Genomic DNA, 21,019 nt, shown 5'->3' with positions numbered 1-21,019 from the left:
AATTCAAAAATGTTATTTAATTTAAAAGAGAACAAAAATTAAAAACAAATTCTAACTTAAACAATTTTTTAGTTAAAAGTTTTATGTTAAAGTATAATGTTGACAAGAACGACGACAGAACAAGAAATCCGTTTTTTTACATTAATTATGATTCGGATTACATTAAAGTATATGATTCTGTCATAGTGGCGACACACCGGCAGACACACCATGGAAGGCAAAAAAAATTGTGAACATCCAATAGGGAGTCAAGATTATTTTTTTGAACTTCATCCAATCAAAGTCAGTGTTAAAAATCGGTTGTGGTCGCTACTCTGCAATGATTTGTTAAAAAATACCTCTCATTTCATGACCCCTCCCAGTCGCCTCCGTGTAAACGGCACCACTGTTATTGAGTAATATATAAAAGAACAATTCGTGAACGATTTCAAATTTGTTTTTTTCGCGACTAGTTAGCAAAATAGCATATTGCTTACCATGCTTCACTGAGTTGATTTTTATAGTACTAGTCCTAGACACTGATTTGGGACGTGTGCTACAAAAATCAACTTGTGCAACGAGCTGCCCACTATCCTTTTTTGCAGATGACAATTACGTTAGGGAAATGTCGTCATCTTTTAGCCAAAGTAAAGGAAGATTGAGACGCAATCAATGTAAATGTCAATCATTTCGTTACAAGTGCGGAAAATGATTTATCATTTCGAAACTACTGCGGTAAAGTATTTCAAATAAATTAGTGGCATTAGGTGAACTGTTAAGTCAAATCTTACTTATCGACCTGTCGTGTTGTAGTTGTCAATTTCAAAAATGCGGTTTTCAGACGTGTGTGAAGTTTGCAGCCCGAACCGTAGACAATATAAATAGATCAAAAACATTTTTTCACCCGATAAAACGTTTAGTGTATAAATCGCATATTATGTACATTTCTCACTATCGGCTCGGATACCGCAATAATTCACACTTACGTTAGACAAAAAATACTCAGTGGAACCGTACTTGGAATACCAGAGAATTTTCTTTGTTGAGTTTTAAACCTTTGATTTACATTTTTTACGATTAAAGCTTGGTCAGGTCAACCGGAAACCTGATTTTAAATTAAAATCAATTAATTTCCAACAGATTTCCTCAGGTCAATGATGAATTAGGTCAGGTCAGGTTTATGATTTACCCAAAGCATTTGAATCTCGCAGGTTAGAGTTTTCGTGACCTGAATCTGACCTGCACCGAGATTCGTTTAGGAATTGATTTTTCTTCAAAGAATTTTCCATTTTTCTGTCGCATCCATCTACGGCTCGGATAAAAAATTCACACGAAAATTGAACTCGTCACCCCTTTTATCCCTTGTCGTAAAAATGAATATACATGCAGAAGGTGTGTGAGGTCAGAAGAAAATAGATTTTTTGTCAGTATTAAAAAAAAACAAGAATTAAGATTAAGATGACATGAATTGTCTGTATTGAAATATTTCGTTATCAATTAAATTTGTTTGCTTCGTCTCAGATGTAACGTGTAACGGTCATTAAGTTTAGAATTTATTTTTTATTGTTAATAAGAGAAAAAGCTTTATATTTCAGATTTATGTGAGCAAAATGGAGGACATTGTACATATTACTTATTAAAAAAACAAAAAAAAAATATAATTAAAGAAAACAAGAAATATATATAACTATTGTTGTTCTGTTACTTCAAGACATCCTTTTTCATCAAATATAATTAAAAAAACTGTTGATAAAGTAAATTTATAAAAAAAACAAAATCTTTAAAACAAGAAACCCAAAAGATCTCATTATCTTAACCTATTTAAATGAAAAGCATTAATAAATGATCTAAATCATCTGCTTGAGTGTAAGTTGCTTATAAACAAATAATTAATTAATTAAACAATTGGGGATTGCAAAAAGTCGAAGAAGAAGCAAAAAAAAACATTGGAGAATGTCTAGGACCTTTTCTATACTTTCGTTTTGCTGTGAAAATCTGGTTTTGCATTTTATTCTTGGTCAACTATTTTTGAAACACACTGCAATAAAAAAATACCTGAATGGAATGTGTGCATTTTTATAATCCTTAATCCAAATCAAAAATGAAGTTCATTGTCCAGGTATTGATAAATTTTAATCAAATATTCTGTCCGAAAAAAATCCACCAAGCGAATTGATGTCAAGTCCCATTCTGAGCGAAAATATGTTCAATGACATGTTTCGAATAGCTCGATTGTTAGGACACAGATGCCACACAAACTTCCCAGCTGAACACGAATTTTTCATTTCAAATTACATGTACTCTATCACTTCATCCACAATCTACTCTAATGGTTCGTTGCTAAAGCTGCGGAAAGTCGAATATCGAAAAATATTTGGAGAAGATTTCTATCGTAACTGTGTACAGGGTGGTCAGGCTGTCTGACGTTTGATTCGGTGATATCTGCAGCGACAGTCAAAACATTTTTCCGGCATGAGCTGCATGTAAAAAAGCAAATAGTCGTACTATTTGGACAGTCCAGGCCAGAACGCATAGTGCAAAAAAATGTGGCATCTGGGCGTGATCGATCCATATGACCAGTCCATCGAGAATATAATTCCATTCTACACGGCTGATTTTTCTAACAAAATTTAAAAGTTATCAAAGCGAGGCAAAAAGGCAAGCTTGAACACATCGTGTGTGTGCGCAAAGCATCCATTTAGGTACAAAGCCATTTTCATCTCACACTTAAAATGAGCATATTTATTCCACCTGAAAAGATTCGAGCAAAGAAGCAATATCAGCAATGCTTATTAAGCATTCGATCACTGAAATAGTGTTCCAGAGATTTTATTTCACTCGGCTGCACTTATAGTTTCATCTTTTTGTAAATAAATTGAACTCTTAACTTAAGGGCGCACTAGAGTATTATGAGAGATGAAGCGGTTGATAGTGGCTGCACAGCAACAAAATATTATCTATAATCTGTCAAGTTTTCAATAGAAATCATGCAAGAATTGTGAATTAAGGAATGTTAGTCAGATACTATTGGCATTTATTTTAGTAGGTATAATCATGAAATTGCAAGAATCGGAAATATTTATATATTGAAAACCACCACTGAAATACACTTTCGTGAAGGGGAAGGAACTAGGCGTTTTGTTTTAAAACGCCGAAATCATTTTCACTCAATTTACAATAGCCATTCTCAATGTTTTTTGATAGAAATTTCTTTCGGCATAACCATTGCCATTTTTTCCATATTCTATATCTAATGCTATCATCTTACTTCCTTAATTTTTTTATCTTAACTATTTACAAGAAAAATGACAGATTGTGTGTGAGTAATTTCTGTAATTAAATTTATTAATAAACAAAAAAATCTTCAGCATATCTTTTCCAAACTGTTTAAATAAATTAAAGTCAAACGTTAGATAAAGGGGGGGTAAAAATTTCAAAGAACCAAAAGAAGAAAAATTATTTAAAAATACAAAAAACACAAGCAAAACAATTTTCTGTTGTTGTTTGATTGGAACTTTGATCTAAATTTGCAATGAAAATTATAAATGCAAAAAGAAATTGTATTAAAACAAAACAAAAAAATCTGTGTATAAAATTGTTACATTTAAATTAATTTAAAAAAATTGAACAAAAATGACAAGATAATGGCGATCTAAAAAAACCTGTGTATTCTGTACAGCACCAACAAAAAAGATAGAATAAAAATTATTTAAAAAAAGAAACAAAAAAATATTATTAAAAAACGAAAGAGAATAAAATATAAAAAATGTTGTGGTATAAGCAAATGAATGATGAAATAAAAATGTTTCTCTCTCAATGATTGGTGTTTCATTTGAAGATTTTAGACAGAGACTCAGGCAAATACGAATTTATGGTGTCTACAGCTCCATCCAATTTTTTTTTTTCATAAGTAAAACACAGAAACAAGTGTGTATGTTTACAGTTTACCATTAAATATGTACAAATCATGGCCCTACGTTAGTGAAGGGCCGTGACGCAAGTCCGTTCACACCAGGGCCTACTTTTTAGAAACTTTTAGAGAAAATCGAGAAATTCGAGAAACTTTGAGAAATTCAAGAAACTTCGAGAAATACAAGAAATTTCGAGAAATATTTCTTGAATTTCTCAAAGTTTCTTGAATTTCTCGAGTTCGAGAAATTTCAAGAAATTCCCGAAAATCCAAGAAATTCGAGAAACTTCGAGAAATTCAAGAAATTTCAAGAAACTAATTTCTCGAGTTTCTTGAAGTTTATCGAATTTCTCGAATTCGACAAATTTTAAGAAATTCGAGAAAATTCAAGAAAATTCAAGAAATTTCAAGAAATTCAAGAAATTAGTTTCCAAAAAGTAGGCCCTGGTTCACACTGAAAAATTTGACAAAAAAAAAACAACTTTTTTGACTTTTCCGCCCCGCTCTTACTACCCCCCACTTATTTTATTCGTAATCCTGGCGTCCATACGAGTTCAACGAGCTATTACACGCCTGAAAAGGTTAAGATTTGGCCGAGACATTAAATTTCAAAACTTGGAAATTTGTATGAAGAAATTGATTTCCATACATTTTGAAATAGATGAATTTTACCAACCTTTGTTACTTTGTTTCGGCCCACATCGGATGGACTGACACGCGTATATATATTTCTTGAAATGCAATAGGCTTTGTCCTTCTGTTACAGCGAAAATTTTGAATTTACTGATGGATTTGGCTGAAATTTTTAAGGTATGTCAAGGCCGAAATTCTAAGAAACTAATCTGAAGGAATTTTCATATAAGCTTATAATTTCGGAGTTATGAGTGTTTTAAGCTATTGAGCTATAACACCTATAACTCAGAAAATATGGCAGATAGAAAGTCAGTTTAAAAGTCAAATTAATAGAGTAGTCAACGAGTGTTTCATGGTTTTCATAAAAAGTCGTATATTTGGCAGCTATGAGCGTTTTAAGTGAAAGCTATGTCAGCCATAACTCAGAAAATACTGCAGATACAAACCTGGTTTAAAAACAAATTTATAGAGTTTTAGATTCTAGTCGATGCATGGATTCACTAAAAAGTCGCTTATTTGAGAGCTATGAGCGTTATGGGTGCATTAAATTTTTGAATTTCGACAAGTTTTCGATTTTCGTCAAATTTTTAAATTTCGTTAAATTTTCGAAATTCGATTAATTTTCGTCAAATTTTCGATTTGCGTTAAATTTTCGATTTTCGTCAAATTTTTGAATTTCGTCAAATTTGCTATTTTCGTCAAATTTTTTAATTTCATCAAAGCTTCGAATTTCGTAAAATTTTTGATTTTCGGCAAATGAAAGCTGGAAGGTTCAGATCAAAGGGAAAGTTATACAGTTTTGTAAGAAGAATATTTTCGTTCAAACTGCACAATATGATTGTCTATTATCTGCAACCAAATTCTAAAAAACCACAACTTGCAAAAAAGCTGATATCGCCCAAAACCACTTACATACAGTAGGGTTTGCAAATGTTAGATCCTAGTCGGATTCCCATGGATATACGGAAAATGTTATTTAAAAGAGTCCCGATTTCTTTGATGTTAAATGAGTGCAATCACTCACCAGATTCTGGTTTTGGATTGATAGAAATCTTGCTCCTTCGGTGTCATTTGTGAACTCCATTTCTTTAATCACTTTTCCTATAGTAATTTGGTAATTTGGACACAGCTTTTTCGTGATGATGGCTTGGCTGGCATGTTATTTTGTGAAGAGTTCTAAATGGATGGACTTTCCTCGACGATCACCATAATTTCAAGATCAGTCTCGATCTGATAATAATCGTAGAGTACTTCAGTATCACGAAAGAGTCAGTGGTAGATTCGACAACATTGTGACTATGTGACGGGATCGGTGATAGGTCTGTCCAAAAAGCTTCGTCATAATCTTTTTCATTCAGTTCGTACGTAAAAAATCGAGAGGAAACCATTTGGTCAATCAAAAAGCTGATCCTGATCCTGACAAATCAGCGAATATTTGGTGATTAACCGGGATTTTTAGCTGTTTTGTGTTGGACATAATTAGTCTAACTGACGATTGACCAAGCTGGTACCTTGTTAATCACTTGACGTCTGTCGAAACATTTGAAATTTGGAAATGGATTTTTTACAAAAATTACGATCGTCGCGCGACCTGTGCTAAACGGGACATATTGTTCCAATATTGTGGAGACAAATTGTCAGAATTTCATCTTCCAATCATTTATACATTGGGTATCATCTGCTTCAACGCCTTCAGAACAAATAAATTTTAAATTTACTCTTATCGAATTTGTTCAATCCATTCAAGGCTTAAATCAATTTTATTATACGTGTTCCAGTTTCCGCAAGTGGTTTTTTATCACTGTATACACATACAGTCAATGTCTCGACTGTACATTTTACGCATATCCTCCAAATGGAGCTGTTCGATACAGGAAACATATATATAAGGGGAAAATGTTGCATGAAACAAACAGTTGGTATTACGATGTCGAGTAGTATCAGTCTAACTACAAATAATTTGAAGGAATTGAATCGGGATATTGAGTATCTGCTGAACAGCACTGACGATGAAATCACCAAGAAATGTCTGACCGCTGAAATTGTGAAAGAGATCCGTGTGATGTTACTGAAGAAATGGATCAAAGTGTTGATAATCGTTGCGTTTGTGATATCACAGATTTATGTTCTACCGTTCTTAAACTGGAATGCATCGGCTATTGGTCGAATCGTAATGATTAAAGTGCTGAAGATATGGGATTGGAGATATTTATACAACGTTGAGTGTTTGATTGAAAGAAAAGTTGATGGATCCGACCATATTCCTATCTCTATTGACGCCGTTGAAAACGATTGTTCGTTTTGTGAGAACATTGGTAAAAATAGTTTTTTCTTTGAGACCATTGCACACACCGTGTCAACAAAAAAATCTCTCTGTGTTACAGAAGACATTCGTCACGATTTGGACGTTTCATATTCTAAACTCAAGTCAAATTACATTGATCGCGGATATCCAGTTGTGATCGAAGATCATCAACCCCATTCCGAGGACGGTAATTTGTACGGATACATTGAACGCATAAAAAATCTGACCGATTTGATTGATTCGAATCCTTGCAACTTACAAACGAATCTCGTGACTGGATTGCATTACAGAAACCTGAACGATATCTTTGAATTAATTGAAAGTTCCCGGGATGGTTGGTTTTTGCATTACAGAAATTGTGATTTTAGTGCGGTGAAAGCATCACGAGCTCTGCACGTACAGCCTCCGTTTTTGATATCGCATCTGAAACCATTTTCGTCGAGTTGGATTTTGATTTCAAGCATCTATAAGACATCGAAGCCGAAAAAATTGCTGGTAAAACATTTGGTTGTAGTGAAGCAGATCATCGGCAGCACATACGTTCTTATTGCACCGAAAGTGGAATGTAAAGAATTTTGTAGCGACTTTGAATTTCATTTAGAAGTTGGCGATTCATTTGTCTTTTCGGCAGAACTTTGGGATTTTTCATATTACCCATCTGCAGAAGGCGAAGCGGTCACTTCCATTCGAGAATATGAGTTGCAAATTTAAATGTTTAACGCGAGAAATAAATTGCAAATAAATTGAATCACAAAATAATAGGCGTATTGAAAGGCATCAAGTGAAGCTGCAGCTTCGGGTAAGGATATATCGAAGCTTTTGTGATGATGCAAACTGCCGAACGATTATGAGCTGGTATTTGGTTTCGATGGAATATTATTGGCCTCAGCCTCATGCGCACAAATTAGTCTCTCTATAATTTATATGCTGGATAGGGGCTCACGACCTGTCTTTCAAAATATTGTGCGTTTGGCTGGTTTCGGTTGTCAGTTTATATTCTGAAAACCAAATTTAAAACGGATTCGCCAACAGCATTTCGGTTGATCATCGGATCGGAAGCAAGCTATTGAACCTTAAACAGTCCAGACACCTTCGGTTTTAGAATACTCTCCGAGCCATGTTATTGGAGATCTGGTTCTGGTTCAGATTCTATTTGATCCCGTTGTAACGAAAAGTCATGACTGTGCCAGATTCGCCCCTTAGAGGTGAATCTGGTACACCATCAATTTGTATGCTGTGCTAGATTACCCCACGCACGTTTAATCCGGTTTTTATTTAGCTGAGAAGAGTTGCTCCGATCGGAATTCGTGTGCGACAAAGATTAATTTCTCGATCTATCGCGTAGATTCCATCTTATATTTAAACTGTTACAGACGGCAAGCACATAACCAGTATTATTAAACGGGTCTATTACTTCCACCGATCAAAGTATTGTTAATCTGTTGATTTCAAATCTTGTACTTCAATTTTTTAACATGCATTTTACCACGGCATAGTTAAATAAACCAGACAGTAGCGGTTCATTTCCGAAACGTCAACTAAGGGACGTAATACACTGTATGAAAATGAACTCAAATGAACACTCACATTTATATACTTCATTATTCAGGTCCATAGTCAGCGCTCCTACCTGTTTCACTTTACTATGTCGCAATTTTACTATATATGTAAATGACCGTATTAGCCGGTGCTTGTCATTTTTTTTTGTCGTCGTTATCGATAACAGATGAATAGCCGTATGTGACACATTAAAACACACTTCTTTGGGACATATTTCGTTTTTTGCCAAACCATGGACTTGAGCCAAGGAAGTGGGAGTAGCTAAAAGTGTATTTTCTTGTGGCAAATTTTTTAGAGCATAAACTTTGTCAGTGTTTTTTGGGGTTAACAAAGAAAATGTGGTAGAAGTGCAACTATAAGTTTTACTAAGTAGAATTTACAATTTTCTTTCATGGCAGTCAGTGGTCTAATCTCATTCCAAATCTTAGAATTCGCTGATTTCAATTTATTTTTCTAGTTTTCTTTACTAGTAAGATTTTTAAGGTTTGTACCGCGGTAAGTTCATGAAATTCTTTAGTACTCTCATGTCTGTCAACACTGAATTCGATTTTTGTGTTGTTGTTTATATTGACTTGACGTTTCGAAGAATATAACCAAATAAACTCTAAAACATTGTTGTTTAGCCATTTTAGTGATTAATATAAATTGAACTACTTCAAAACCAGTAAGTGATTCCATGGTGGTGATGAATAAATCAATTTTAACATAACTACAAAAAAATTGATTTCCAGAAATGCGAAACGACAGGATTACGAAACCGAAAAGCCTGGCTGCCTATCAGAATGTCGATTCCAGCAGCTATTTACGTTTGCAACGAAACCAAGAAATTCGAGAAAATTTGCAAAACATTTCCCAATTGTTGAACACTGGCCTGAGTGCGGAAACGCTTGACATTTGCGTGAAATTGTGTGAGGCTGGTGTACATCCGCAGTCATTGGCAGACGTTAGTACTTTTTAGTAATCTTTGGATGGCAGATGAAGGCATCAATTTGTCGATATTAATTTCAAATAATTGATTTACATCTTAATTTAGGACCTTTAAACTGATTGCCTGAAAATTCATATTGGTCGACCAGAAAATATTAATTACCGATCAGCATTTTCCTTTTACAGACTGATCGGGTTTCATAATGTTATTCGAAATTTTCAGTCCGTAATAGTAGGTTACATTGGATGCTGCAAAAGTAATTCATTACATGAGGTAACAATTTTGTGATAAAAACAAGTTCACAAGTGTGTTTTCGAACAACAAGCTTTGGTAACAACTACACTGTCGAAAAACAGTTACCGAACTTGTTTCCGAAGTAATGAAGTACGTAGCAGCGTCCAATGTATTCTGGCTTACTACCCTTACTAGCTTCCCTCTGCAAAAGTTGATTTCTACATAGGAAAATGCAAAAATTAACCGAAAACAGTCCACATGTGATGGATCATTTTTGCAGAAGGCAAATTGCTGTGTAATGGTCAAGTTTCGCAAAGGGCAGGAAATTAAATATTAGTTCTGGTCAATCAATAGTAATTTGTTTACCGAGGGAAGCGAGACGTTATGTCTATGATTGACACATTTCTTTTATTTATTTATTCACTTTGAACCATAGACATATAGTAGGGATGTGCGATGGATAAAGGATCGAGACTGGCGTAGTCCACAAAAAATTGTTATCGTCCCTAGATGTCAAAAATTAAAAACAAAAATCATTTTCATACCTAAGACCCGAAAAGGGCCACTTCGTCGCACTTTTTCTCCGTCCAATATGAAAAATACTATTCGTACCACGGACTAAAAGTCTTTTTTAGCGTATTCGTAACTTCTCACACACTAAAAAAAGACTGTTAGTCCTAGGTACGAAATGTACTATTACAACTTACGACAAATCATAGAAGCTAAATTTTCGAGTTTTTTGCCTCCCACCTATTTCGACCACTAACAAAAAACTTCTTTGAGATTTTTCAGTCCTATTCTAATAATTATTTTTGACTCCAATGCAACAGAAAAATATAAAATCCGGAAGAAGTTTGTCAAAAAAGTCTTCTTCGGGAGTCGTCAAAGTTCGCCGACTAAAAAAAATTGAAAATTCGTAAATTCATCTGGAAAATGATTAAATTTTTGCTCAAGTGGGCTTCAATTCTTGGGAATGTTGTAGGCTATTCAGAACAGAAACTGTTTTTGAAAATCAACGGAGAAATGTTTCTGTTGTCAGTATTTGTTTAACCCAAAATTGAGGCAAAATGCCTCAACTGAGAAAATCGAATTTCTGAAAAATGCACGAAAAACATTATTTTCGATTCATTTAATTGAATTATCTGTGTTCACTTTTTGATCAAACAATTTAAAATTTAAGATTTTTCACACTTTAAAAAAAAATCGATTTTCTCAGTTGAGGCATTTTGCTCCAATTTTAGGTCAAAGAAATACTGACAACACAAACGTTTCTCTGATGATTTTCAAAAACTTTTCTGTTTTGAATAGCTTGCAACATTCTTAAGAATTTAAGCCCACTTGAGCAAAAATTGAATAATTTTCCAGATGAATTTACGAGTTTTCAAGTTCAAGATCCGCTCAATTTTTCATAGTCGTCGAACTTTGACGACTCACGGAGAAGACTTTTTCGACAAACTTCTTCCGGATTTTATTTTTTTCTGTTGCATTTGGCTCCAATTAGTAGAATAGGACTGAAAAATCTCAAAGAAGTTTTTTGTTAGAGGTCGAAATAGGTGGAAGACCGAAAACTCAAAAATTTAGCTTCTATAATTTGTCGCATGTTGTTAATGAATTTTTCAAAATTTTTAAAATCGATCTTTGACATCTAGGGACGATCATAATTTTTTGTGGACTACGCCAGTCTCGATCCTTTATCCATCGCACATCCCTAATATATAGAATGGTTTTACGAAGCAAAAACTGTGGTACCAAAATTTAAGGGACTAATGCACACTATTTCGCATTTTACTTTTGCTTCACTTTGCGTATAAGATCATATTCTACCTTCTATTCGTGTTCATGCTTTGAACACCACTCAACAATAAATTATCGATTAACGTGGAAACTTTGTTGCAGGCGGTCAATGCTTTTCGTTCCGAGGCGGCCAGATTAGAAAAAGAGTGACCGGACGTTGTGACGGTACCGGGAAATGGATGAAATGCTCCTGAAAGTGTTGCGATTGTGATTGTGCTGATCAAATTAAATTCAAAAATAAAATTTTTCTTCTCATTTGGGTTGGTTTTTAAACATTATTTCGTTTCATTGGATCTGCTAAGTAATGGCGAATATTTGGATAAGCCATAGCATCTAGCTCCTAGCTTCTATGAAAATATAAATATCCGTAATCTGATGGTGAGTTTACTGCGAGCTCTATGTTTCTTTTGTAAAGTTAGTTGACTTGTTTTCGTTGGATGAGTTGAAACAAACAGTCGTAAGTGGTAGCACTTCCTACTCCTGATCCTGGAACTTCACGAGTTCAATCAGCTCCAAAAAGATTTTTGTGATAGTTTACTGTATGTGTAACATATTGAGGTGAGTAGATGTAAGTTCTTGATTTTTTATTATTTATCCTAATCTCTCCGACTCCTAGAACTCATGGATTCCGATCACTTCCACGTAGTTTTTTTTTCTGTATATTTATCATTTTCAAGTTGAGTCGGTGTAAGTACTTATCGGCTACCGCTGAAGACCTCTCCAGGCATATATTAATGGTTCCCACAAAAATGGGTTCGATTTTTGTAAGTCATTTTTTCAAATGAAGCCCACAAACTGAATTGAAATTATTTTACAATAAATTGACGTACTATCCACCACGGTATCGCCTCTCCTCTCTAGACAATCTACTAAAATCCTTCCGTAAAAATGTCTGAAATTACTTACCATTAAGTCATAGAAGGTCCGTTTTCATCAATCTATTGAAACAATAAACGATTTCTGCCACAGCTAATGTACAATTTATTTGCTACAAGTTTCCAGTTCTTTCTTTTTCAGTTTGACTCATTTGGCGGTTTGCTTCCGCTACCCACGTATTTGGTCTGTGAGCCTTTAGCAATGAGCGATCCATCTTTTTTGTTTCGTAATTCACATTCCAAATATGCTAAATTTCGACCCGCTCTTACCGTCTGAGCATCAACGATAACTTCGTCACCTTCTTTGGCGCCTTTCAGGTAACTGTGAATTGGAAAAAGACACACAAAATCGGTAGTGAGTGTACGAGTGGACGATTTAAAAGATAGTGAGGAGGTTTTCAAGGTCAGACCCGGACTAGCCCGGACTTGGAAACTGTGACTGCTTGAGATAGTGTCGATGCAAATATCAAGTGAAAACTCGTACCTGACATGTAAATCCACTGAAACACCAGGAGGAGAGTTGCCTTTTGTGAGCAAAGCAAAAGTTGTAAAATTATCGACTAATGTGGCCGTAAATCCACCGTGCAGGCCACCACCTCTGTGGAATTAGATTTTTGCAACGATCAAAAAATGGATGACAGAATGTAAGGAAAACCTGTTCAGATATTCCGGTATGACTTTGAATTCAGCCAAACAGCGTCCGTCTCCTCCTCCTGTGATTTTTATCTAAAGGTACAAAATCCAGTTAGTGAATGGGTTCGTTATCAACTGAGCAACGTGCGATTTCAGATTCTACACTTACATTTTTCATGACCGCATCAAATCCATTGGATTTTACGACAAAGTCGTAGACCTTTTTGATTAATTCAAGATTGTTTTTGGACGACATAGGTCTGGTTTTCACTTTCTTGTAGTTTTTGTCAAATGACAAAATCCAATAACAAACAAAACGTCCGGGGAAAATATAATAAATTGAACCAAAATCACCAGATACCTTGCGTTCAAGTAAAGATAAACATTACGATGACATGACATATGTAGCGAAAGTGACAGTCGGTATTGTTCGCTTTAGCAAAAAATTATTTCAATCTAATGAAAATTTGAAAAGAGCGCAAAATTAGAAGATCTTAACGTACGTATTTACCACCACAATTTTTTATTTTTCAACCCCATCCCCACCTTTGCCAGAGAAAACCAGTCGCTGACTTTAATCTTACTTTTTGGATTTTAGAAGAAACCAGAATACGCGCATAAGCCCAATAGTTACACCAAAATCAGTCATATTTGACTTCTTCGACACTCAACTGTTGTCTATTAACACGAAAAAATCATTCAAGAACAAAGGACCCGAAGTAGCTGAGTTACAACTTCGAAATTTTAGATTCGTTTGTAAATTTCGTCGTAGAGCGATCTCGCTACAAAAAATCTAACCGATGCGTATCATGTTTGGCATCGTTACAAGCTTAGTGCTAAGCAACTGTACATATTTTGATTTAAAAACAATTACGTTGTAAGTGTTCCAGCAGTGCTCAAGGTTCGCCGACGGTAGCAAGAAAAAAAAAGATCGTCAAAAATTGACCATTAGAGACCAGATCTAAAAAATCAGTTACTAGTGGTGGATAGGGCTTGTAACCCTCTGTCCATATCAACAATCCGAAACTTCCACGGTTGCTTCCTTTCGAAGATATCGCCCATTGAAAATCGTGATTTTTCGACTACAGCTGCCCAACCTGATGTTCCAATGTGAATTTTTTAAAATAAAAACTCTTAGATTTAGTCCCGCTACCGATCCCAATATAAGTCAGAATTAACCGCTACTCTACCTGGCGTGGACGACACAACTGCTGGTTCTCAGAAACGGCCCAGCCGTTCGGTCTGATTTTTTCCTCTGTAAAAGAGTAGCAGCGACAATAAAATACGAAACGCACAAATGTATGACCACAATTTCAGCTAGGTGGCCATGTCTCTTAAGAGGCATCGGTGCTTAGCTAAAATTGTAGCCCACATTTGCGTGCTTCGTATTTTATTTTTGTTGATATCGTTTCATAAGAATTAAATACTTTTTGAAAAATGTACGACCACGAATGTGTTGAATAAAAATTAGTTTTGGATGTAGTCGTTTGACCGGCTCTAAGAAACGTGAGCAGTTTAAGAGGCACCGGTACTTAGCTAAAATTGTAGCCTACATTTGTGTGCCTCGTATTTCATTTTTGATGATATCGTTTCATCAGAATCCTTTTTGAAAAATGTAGGACCGCAATTCCAACCACGAATGTGTTAGCTTCCAACAGAAATTAGTTTTGGTTGTAGTCGTTTGACCAGCTCTGAGAAAAGTGAGCAGTTTAACGAAATTTTCATAAACTGCTCACTTTTCTCAGAGCTGGTCAAACGGCTACAACCAAAACTAATTTCTGTTGGAAGCTAACACATTCGTGGTTGGAATTGCGGTCGCACATTTTTCAAAAATGATTCTGAAAGATATCTTCAAAAGTAATCTAAAATCCAGTATTTAAAAATCGCCCTAATGTGTGCTTTTCAGCAAAGCACCGATGCCTCTTAACGAAATTTTCATAAATTGAACAGTTTTCTCAGAGCTAGTCAAACTGCTGCAACCAAATCTATTTTCCTTTGAAAGTTAATACATTCTCGTAGATTTTTGAAAATGAATTCTGGTGGAAACACATCATCAAAAGTAAACTCAAATCCGGTGTTTGAAAATCTCCCAAATTTCAGCAAAGCTACGATGCCTCTTTAGAGATATGGATGATTACCTTAAATTGTAGCCTACATTTGTGCGTTTCGTATTTTATTGTCCCTGATTTCCTTTTACTGGAATCCTTTATCGAAAATTTAAAACCGCAATAACGACCATACATGTGTTGGCTTTCAATAAAAAAGAGATTCGTTTGCTGCAGTTTGATTTTTGACCAGTTCTGAGCGATTTACCTAAATTGGCGTAAACTGATCAGTTATCTCAGAATTGGGAGAACTGATTCAAACTATTTTTTATTGACAGCCAACACTTTTGGACTCCTTATTGCTGTTTTACATTTTACATCCTTTGAAAATTATATCAGCGAAAATGAAACGAAACGTAAGCTAAGCATCAATGCCTCTTAAGAAGCATCTATGCTTTGCTTTGCGGACGTTTTTAAAATATTCGATTTAAGTTTACTTTTAATGATATCTGTCTACCATAATTCATTTTCAAAAATGTACGTCCCCAATAACGACCACGTATGTGTTAGCTTTCGAAAGATAATAGATTTGGTTGCAGCAGTTTCACCAGCTCTGAGAAAACTGAGCAGTTTATGACAATGTGGTTAAACTGCTGACTTTTCTCAGAGCTGATCAAAATCGACTATAACCAAAATTAATTTTTATTAGCTCACACATTCGTGGTCGTTATTGCGGCTGTACATTTTTCGAAAAGGATTTTGATGAAAAGATATCATTAAAAAATGAGATACGAGACACGCAAATGTAGGCCACAATTTTAGCTAAGTACCGATGTCTCTTATACAAAAAGTCGAGTGAGAGAGAAAATTGAACCATCACTCAGTCTGAACCTGCGAACAAAATGGGGTTTGCAGTCGTAATTAAAGCCATACACTCTCCTCAATATAGCATAATCAATTTTATTACACAAATTTTTTTTTTCTTCATTTAGAGATGACTAGAAAGTAAAACCAATTTATATCTTAAACTATGGCGTCACAGTTCAGCTATAAAATCCAACACAATTTAAATACTCAAAGGATTTATATTATGTAACATTTGTAATGCCATGGATGGGTTTTAATTTGATTGAAATTATAAACCAAAAAAAAGTAAATTTTGGAATGCAAACACAATACTTTTAAACGAACAAATGTGATCGATGGTCGAATTTTTATCGTCCATCCATTGCTAACGATACCAAAGATCGAGATTTTCCATAAAATTACTCACCGGATTCACAAAAATTTTCCGAGAATTTAATGACATTTTTCGAGCAGTTTTGTGGTCAATTTCGAAAGAGATCACTAAATCAACGGTCTAGGTAGTATTTAGTAGCCACCGAATTGTATTATGTAATTGTAAGGAAAGCATCTCTTGGATTATAAGACTAAAAATACGCACACAGTGTTCGTGCACGCATGTGAGATGTAAAACTTAAGCCGAATAATTTGGATGGAAAAGGAAAATAGGAAAAAAACGACAAAGGTGGAGACGTAAAAACTAAAATTTAAATTTTTTTTCTACCTAAAATACTTTCGACAGAATAAAAAGTAAAATTAATCAATCCGACGCAGATTCTGTGTTATGTTGAGTAAAGGACCATGTCCCATGTTACACCATATCAAATTAACTTAACATTTAACTGGACTTGATGCATTCAAAAAAGACTCTCTCATTGATACTCGATTTCGATTGAACGACGTTATTATAATAAGTAATAAATGATTTCAAGCGACCGAATGCTGTCCGTTCGGCAGCTATTGTTCCAGCCACGATCCACTGGCCGAATTGGGAGTCTAAACAATTTTCAATCATTTTCCGATTTACTTTTCATATTCGAATTTCGATTGGACTTACCTTTATGTTAAATTGTTTCAATGTTCCCTCAAGTGCAACGGCATTACCTGTAATAATGGAGGAGAGATGTTAACCATAAAATGGGAATGTATCAGGACAATGATTACAGGTAACATTGCGTAATGCGACCTGGTATCATTTCTCTGAAATACATTTGATGAAATGATTTACCACTAAAATATGCAGCCACCGCATTGTGCAATAGAACCAATTGCTTGTGCATCACCTTAATCTGTAAAATATTTTTTTGGTAAATTTTGTCGGCGAATACTAGAACAGTTCGGTGAAGTTTATTGAAAGATGTGTAACGAAGAGGTGGGAAGGTAGAACGAGTATGTGATGACTAACCACGAATGAGTGATAATTATCTCAAAAATCTATGTTTACTGGCCCTTCTTCCCGTAAAACCAACTGTCATCCAAATTCGCGTTCTACTTCTACAGGTTAAAGCGACCCACTAAGACAGCTGGCGCCCAAATTTGATCGAGTTATACCTCACACATTCGTCGCTTGAACTGCCGCTATCATATCTCTGACACCACCCGACGAAACCAGTCAAATCTTCCTTCTGACGCTTTTTAACGTTTGTTAAACAACTTAAGTTTAGCGGTGAACTAGCCAGGAATAGAAGCAGGGAAAGTTTTTTTTCGGACAGTACCTGTGTTGGTGCTTGTACAGGTCTAATGAAATCCCTAGTGCGAGATGAGATGCTAAAAGCCAACAAAAGAATTTAAGGAGGACTTTCTGCTGAGCCAGCAGCTTAAGCTAAGTAGTTTAGTTCTGACCTTAACAGTAGATAATAAACTGAAACAACATCTGCAGAAGATGGAGATTTCGAGCTCTACGATGAGCGGTTGTGGATCAAAGCCGGAAACTGCAAGACATTTTGTATGCAGTTGTCCGACGCTAATGAACCTCAGGGGAAGATTTTTGGGAGGCTATATCTGAGGACCTGAGGAAGACCTGAAGAGCAGACTAAACTAGAGATGTCCGATTAGCTGTCCTTGTAAGTAGAACAGGAGTGTATCACAATGGGTATCAGTCATTTCCACATTTTGCGAGACACCCCACAAGGTCCTCACGCAAAAACGCTACAACATTCCGAAACGAAACAAAAATTCTTACCCGATTCTCATCCAGAAACTGCATCTTCACCGTTATGTCCGCCCGGAGTTTCTCATAGTTCTCCTTGTGCTTATCAAAACTTTTCTGCGAGTCAGCGCTGATGGTCGGACTGGCCGGTTCCGGTTTCGAATTTTCTAAATCCATGCGGTATGCATCGTACTCTATTCGCGCCGTTTCGTACTGTCGAATAGTGATCAGGGTGTCTTCGATGGTCTTATTGCACAGTGTGTTGATCGACGATGTGAAGAAATTCAGCGCGTTCAACAGCAGTTCACCATTTTTGGTCAGACTTCTTTGCGTATCGGAATTGTACATGAATTCTTCCTGCAGTTCGGGACTCTTTTGCGCTAGATCGGAGAATGCTTCCGACAACATGCGATTTGTTTGGACCACATGATGAAAGTGTGAACTAAGCGCTCGGGTCAAGCGCAATATTTGCAAGTATTTCCGTTGAGTATCACGTAATTGTTCGATTTGAGCTTCCAGTTCCGAGTCAATCGTTCTGCTCGATTTACCCAATTTCTCGAGCATAATTTGTCGCGTACATTTGTATGTTGATATGCTCCAGTTTTTCAATGTGTCAATCTTGGCCGCACCACTTTTTATAAACGATGAATCGCCCAATGGGGATGCTAGTGGATTGGTTGGTGTTGCCGGAGCTGATGTTAATTAAAATGTAAAATTAATTGCCCTGAAAGCGGCTCTGTCATTCACTGAACGTACCGGAAATATTATTTAGTGGCAGAGAATTTGGATGTTTTAACCTTGGCTCTGTGCCGGAATGAATGGCAGTGTTACTCTCGTTCATTGTCGGTGTGTCCTTTAACATTTCGTGTATGCTGGTATGGGCCTGTGCCATTTTGTAACTGGAAATAATTTCCGTATAAATATTTGGAACGTCTAGTGCACCGAAAAGGGAAATCAATTAGGTAAAAGCAACATAAGTCCACGAACTGAATCACTAATGAAAGCAGAAAAAACGATTCGTCACAGCTAAAAAAATCGATTGCTTTTGGTTTTCTGTTGATGTTGTCGTTTCCAAATTAATTCATTCATTTGACTCACTTTTTTGCGGAAGCAAGGACTACGGTCAAATGTAATTTATTTAATGGCAAGCTCAGTGGTACTTCAACACGGTGAATCGGAAATCAATTTTTTTTTTTGAATATTTTGTCTACTCTGAATTCACAAAATGTCATTTGTTTGAGACATAAAACAAAACCCGATGGTGGCAGCAAAATAAAATGTGACAGTGACATCTAGCGATGGAACATCTTTCATCCATTTGACAGGGTTACACGAGAGTCAAACCACATCGAAACTTTCTGTGGGCTGGACGGACACTCTATGAATAGCAGCATGCTTTCTGTCGTGAAGCGACAGTTCTGACATTGACATTTTTGGCGTTGGTATTTTTGTCATAGAGCTCGTACAAGAATAGTGTGTTATGATGAAAGAGAATGAGATATTTTGACAAATACCCCAAGGCAAGTTAAAATAAACTGGTCTTCTGTCCTCTCGCTCACAACGTACCGCGTTGAAAGAGAAGCAAATACGAAATTACACTGTACGTGTGAATTGGCATACCGAGAGAATAATTTTTGCATAAGTATGTAAGTTTCGTCGAGACGAAGTCGTATGCAAAAATTATTCTCGTGGTATACGAATTCACACATATACTGTGATTGAGTGGTTTCAATCCTGTGATGCACAAAATTTTACACTTGCCACACCATGAAATATACAAGCAACAAAAAAATACAAAGCATTCCTATCGCATTTGTACACATCTTTCAAGGTTAAACTTAAATGAAAGAAGAATGAGAATAAAAACGAAACCGAAAATATGCGATATAAAGCCGAACGAGTTAATCGTTCGATGTGCGTCACACTACTCGTTGATACGAAGAGTAAGCTCTACCTTCGTATCAAATTTCTCTCTTTGACGAATAACATAAACAAACTCCACCATTAAGGAAAACATAGCCTGAATCCCTAGACCTGTTTGCAAGGGCTGCTGATAGAGAACTAAGAAAGTGTGGTTTCCGATAACTTTTGACGCGTGATATTCAGTGTTTTCATGGTTTGGCGAGTGTAAATAAATTTTGTTTGTACTGAAGTGCGAGCTGTCAAAATTGTGTTTCATTAACTCAGCGCGTTCACTGAGCGACGAAAAAATTGAATCTCTGTACGGCTATACGTTTCTTCTAAGCAATGGTTAAGCCGAACCAAATGTACCGAACACGATGTCATCCATAAAACCGTAACCACAACTTATTTTCCTTTGTTCTTTTGACAATTGCATTGTTGTTGAGGTTATGGCTTTTTTGATGACGGTTCGACATTTCATTTCACCTTGGAACAAACCTATAGCGTCATAGCGTAATAGCTGTCAAAACGTCATCCATAGAGACATAACCAAAAAATTATTGTTGACGAAATGTTTACAAAGGCGTGGAGATGCGTTGAGATTTTATGGTTCTGTCTTTGTCTCTCGTTCGCTGTCGACTTGTCAAACATTGTTGTTATAGCACAATGGAACAGACCTATTATAGGTCTGTTCCAAGTATGTACCTTACACGAACCAAGGTTCTGCAAGAACAGGTTTTATTAAACACGAAAGGTCACGTGAAACAAGAAGTTGCAAACCGAAATATCGATTTTTTGAAGGTTTGTTTCTCTATAAGTTTTTTCCAATTTATGAAATCGCACTATCAACGTTCTGAAAGAATATGTTACGACGCACCTCTGAGTTGATCATAAAGGCGGTGACACCAATATTTCTATGCAAAGCTGCCTACGTTTATGAAAGTTGAATTATTCAATTCTGTCTCTCACATGGAGTACTTTTTTGATAAGTGGAAATCAAGCCTTACTGATGTTAACCCTGTCTAAGTTAAATTTTTGGTTATATTCTTCATGCCGATTTTGATCGAAAAGAATTAACTTGTCAGTGACAAGTGTCAATAAAGATGTTAATTAGTTTTAAATTTTAGTATTATCAAAAATAATTAGTTTTCAATCGTAAAATCTTGTGTAAGTAGTGAAAATTTATTAAATAAATTTTGCTTGTACTGAAATGATACTTGTCAAAATTT

The 21,019-nt window shown here is 35.6% G+C and overlaps 3 protein-coding genes across 4 annotated transcripts; 1 reads left to right on the top strand and 2 right to left on the bottom strand.

The window, feature by feature from the left end:
- Window positions 1-6,377: 6,377 nt before the first annotated feature.
- On the top strand, window positions 6,378-7,575 carry LOC119084447. The gene is made up of 2 exons (XM_037194427.1): window positions 6,378-6,837; window positions 6,907-7,575. The coding sequence occupies exons 1-2, from the start codon at window positions 6,378-6,380 to the stop codon at window positions 7,536-7,538; spliced, it is 1,092 nt and encodes a 363-aa protein (XP_037050322.1). The 3' UTR covers window positions 7,539-7,575.
- A 4,731-nt stretch (window positions 7,576-12,306) lies between these two features.
- On the bottom strand, window positions 12,307-13,250 carry LOC119084495 (acyl-coenzyme A thioesterase 13-like). The gene is made up of 4 exons (XM_037194502.1): window positions 13,021-13,250; window positions 12,874-12,944; window positions 12,703-12,816; window positions 12,307-12,540 (listed from the first exon to the last, which is right to left on the bottom strand). Exons 1-4 carry the CDS (start codon window positions 13,105-13,107, stop codon window positions 12,357-12,359), a joined length of 456 nt encoding a protein of 151 aa, XP_037050397.1. The 5' UTR covers window positions 13,108-13,250; the 3' UTR covers window positions 12,307-12,356.
- A 3,235-nt stretch (window positions 13,251-16,485) lies between these two features.
- LOC119084492 (arfaptin-2) lies at window positions 16,486-19,163 on the bottom strand. 2 transcript variants are annotated; one of them, XM_037194498.1, is made up of 6 exons: window positions 18,983-19,163; window positions 18,645-18,787; window positions 17,922-18,580; window positions 16,968-17,028; window positions 16,797-16,843; window positions 16,486-16,735 (listed from the first exon to the last, which is right to left on the bottom strand). In XM_037194498.1, the coding sequence occupies exons 2-6, from the start codon at window positions 18,778-18,780 to the stop codon at window positions 16,697-16,699; spliced, it is 942 nt and encodes a 313-aa protein (XP_037050393.1). In that variant the 5' UTR covers window positions 18,781-18,787; window positions 18,983-19,163; the 3' UTR covers window positions 16,486-16,696. The 2 variants fall into 2 exon arrangements, with proteins under 2 accessions (XP_037050393.1, XP_037050392.1); XM_037194497.1 differs by having other exon boundaries at window positions 18,987-19,162.
- Window positions 19,164-21,019: the final 1,856 nt, after the last annotated feature.

Source organism: Bradysia coprophila, unplaced genomic scaffold (genome assembly GCF_014529535.1).
Source record: "Bradysia coprophila strain Holo2 unplaced genomic scaffold, BU_Bcop_v1 contig_732, whole genome shotgun sequence".
In the NCBI taxonomy this organism is placed as follows: Eukaryota; Metazoa; Arthropoda; class Insecta; order Diptera; family Sciaridae; genus Bradysia; species Bradysia coprophila.
Note: the sequence above shows the minus strand (reverse complement) of the source record. Positions and strands in the feature narration are given on the sequence as shown.

Bases quoted from the DNA above. Each gene is read 5' to 3' on its own strand.
- LOC119084447 (XM_037194427.1), top strand. From the start codon at position 6,378: ATGGAGCTGTTCGATACAGGAAACATATATATAAGGGGAAAATGTTGC. The intron at 6,838-6,906 runs GTAAAAATAGTT...TCTGTGTTACAG, and splicing joins TTCGTTTTGTGAGAACATTG to AAGACATTCGTCACGATTTG.
- LOC119084495 (XM_037194502.1), bottom strand. From the start codon at position 13,107: ATGTCGTCCAAAAACAATCTTGAATTAATCAAAAAGGTCTACGACTTT. The intron at 12,817-12,873 runs GTTTTCCTTACA...CTAATTCCACAG, and splicing joins ATACCGGAATATCTGAACAG to AGGTGGTGGCCTGCACGGTG. The intron at 12,541-12,702 runs GTACGAGTTTTC...TCCAATTCACAG, and splicing joins TCAGTGGATTTACATGTCAG to TTACCTGAAAGGCGCCAAAG.
- LOC119084492 (XM_037194498.1), bottom strand. From the start codon at position 18,780: ATGGCACAGGCCCATACCAGCATACACGAAATGTTAAAGGACACACCG. The intron at 16,844-16,967 runs GTAAATCATTTC...CCATTATTACAG, and splicing joins GGTGGCTGCATATTTTAGTG to GTAATGCCGTTGCACTTGAG. The intron at 16,736-16,796 runs GTAAGTCCAATC...AAAATTGTTTAG, and splicing joins TGAAACAATTTAACATAAAG to ACTCCCAATTCGGCCAGTGG.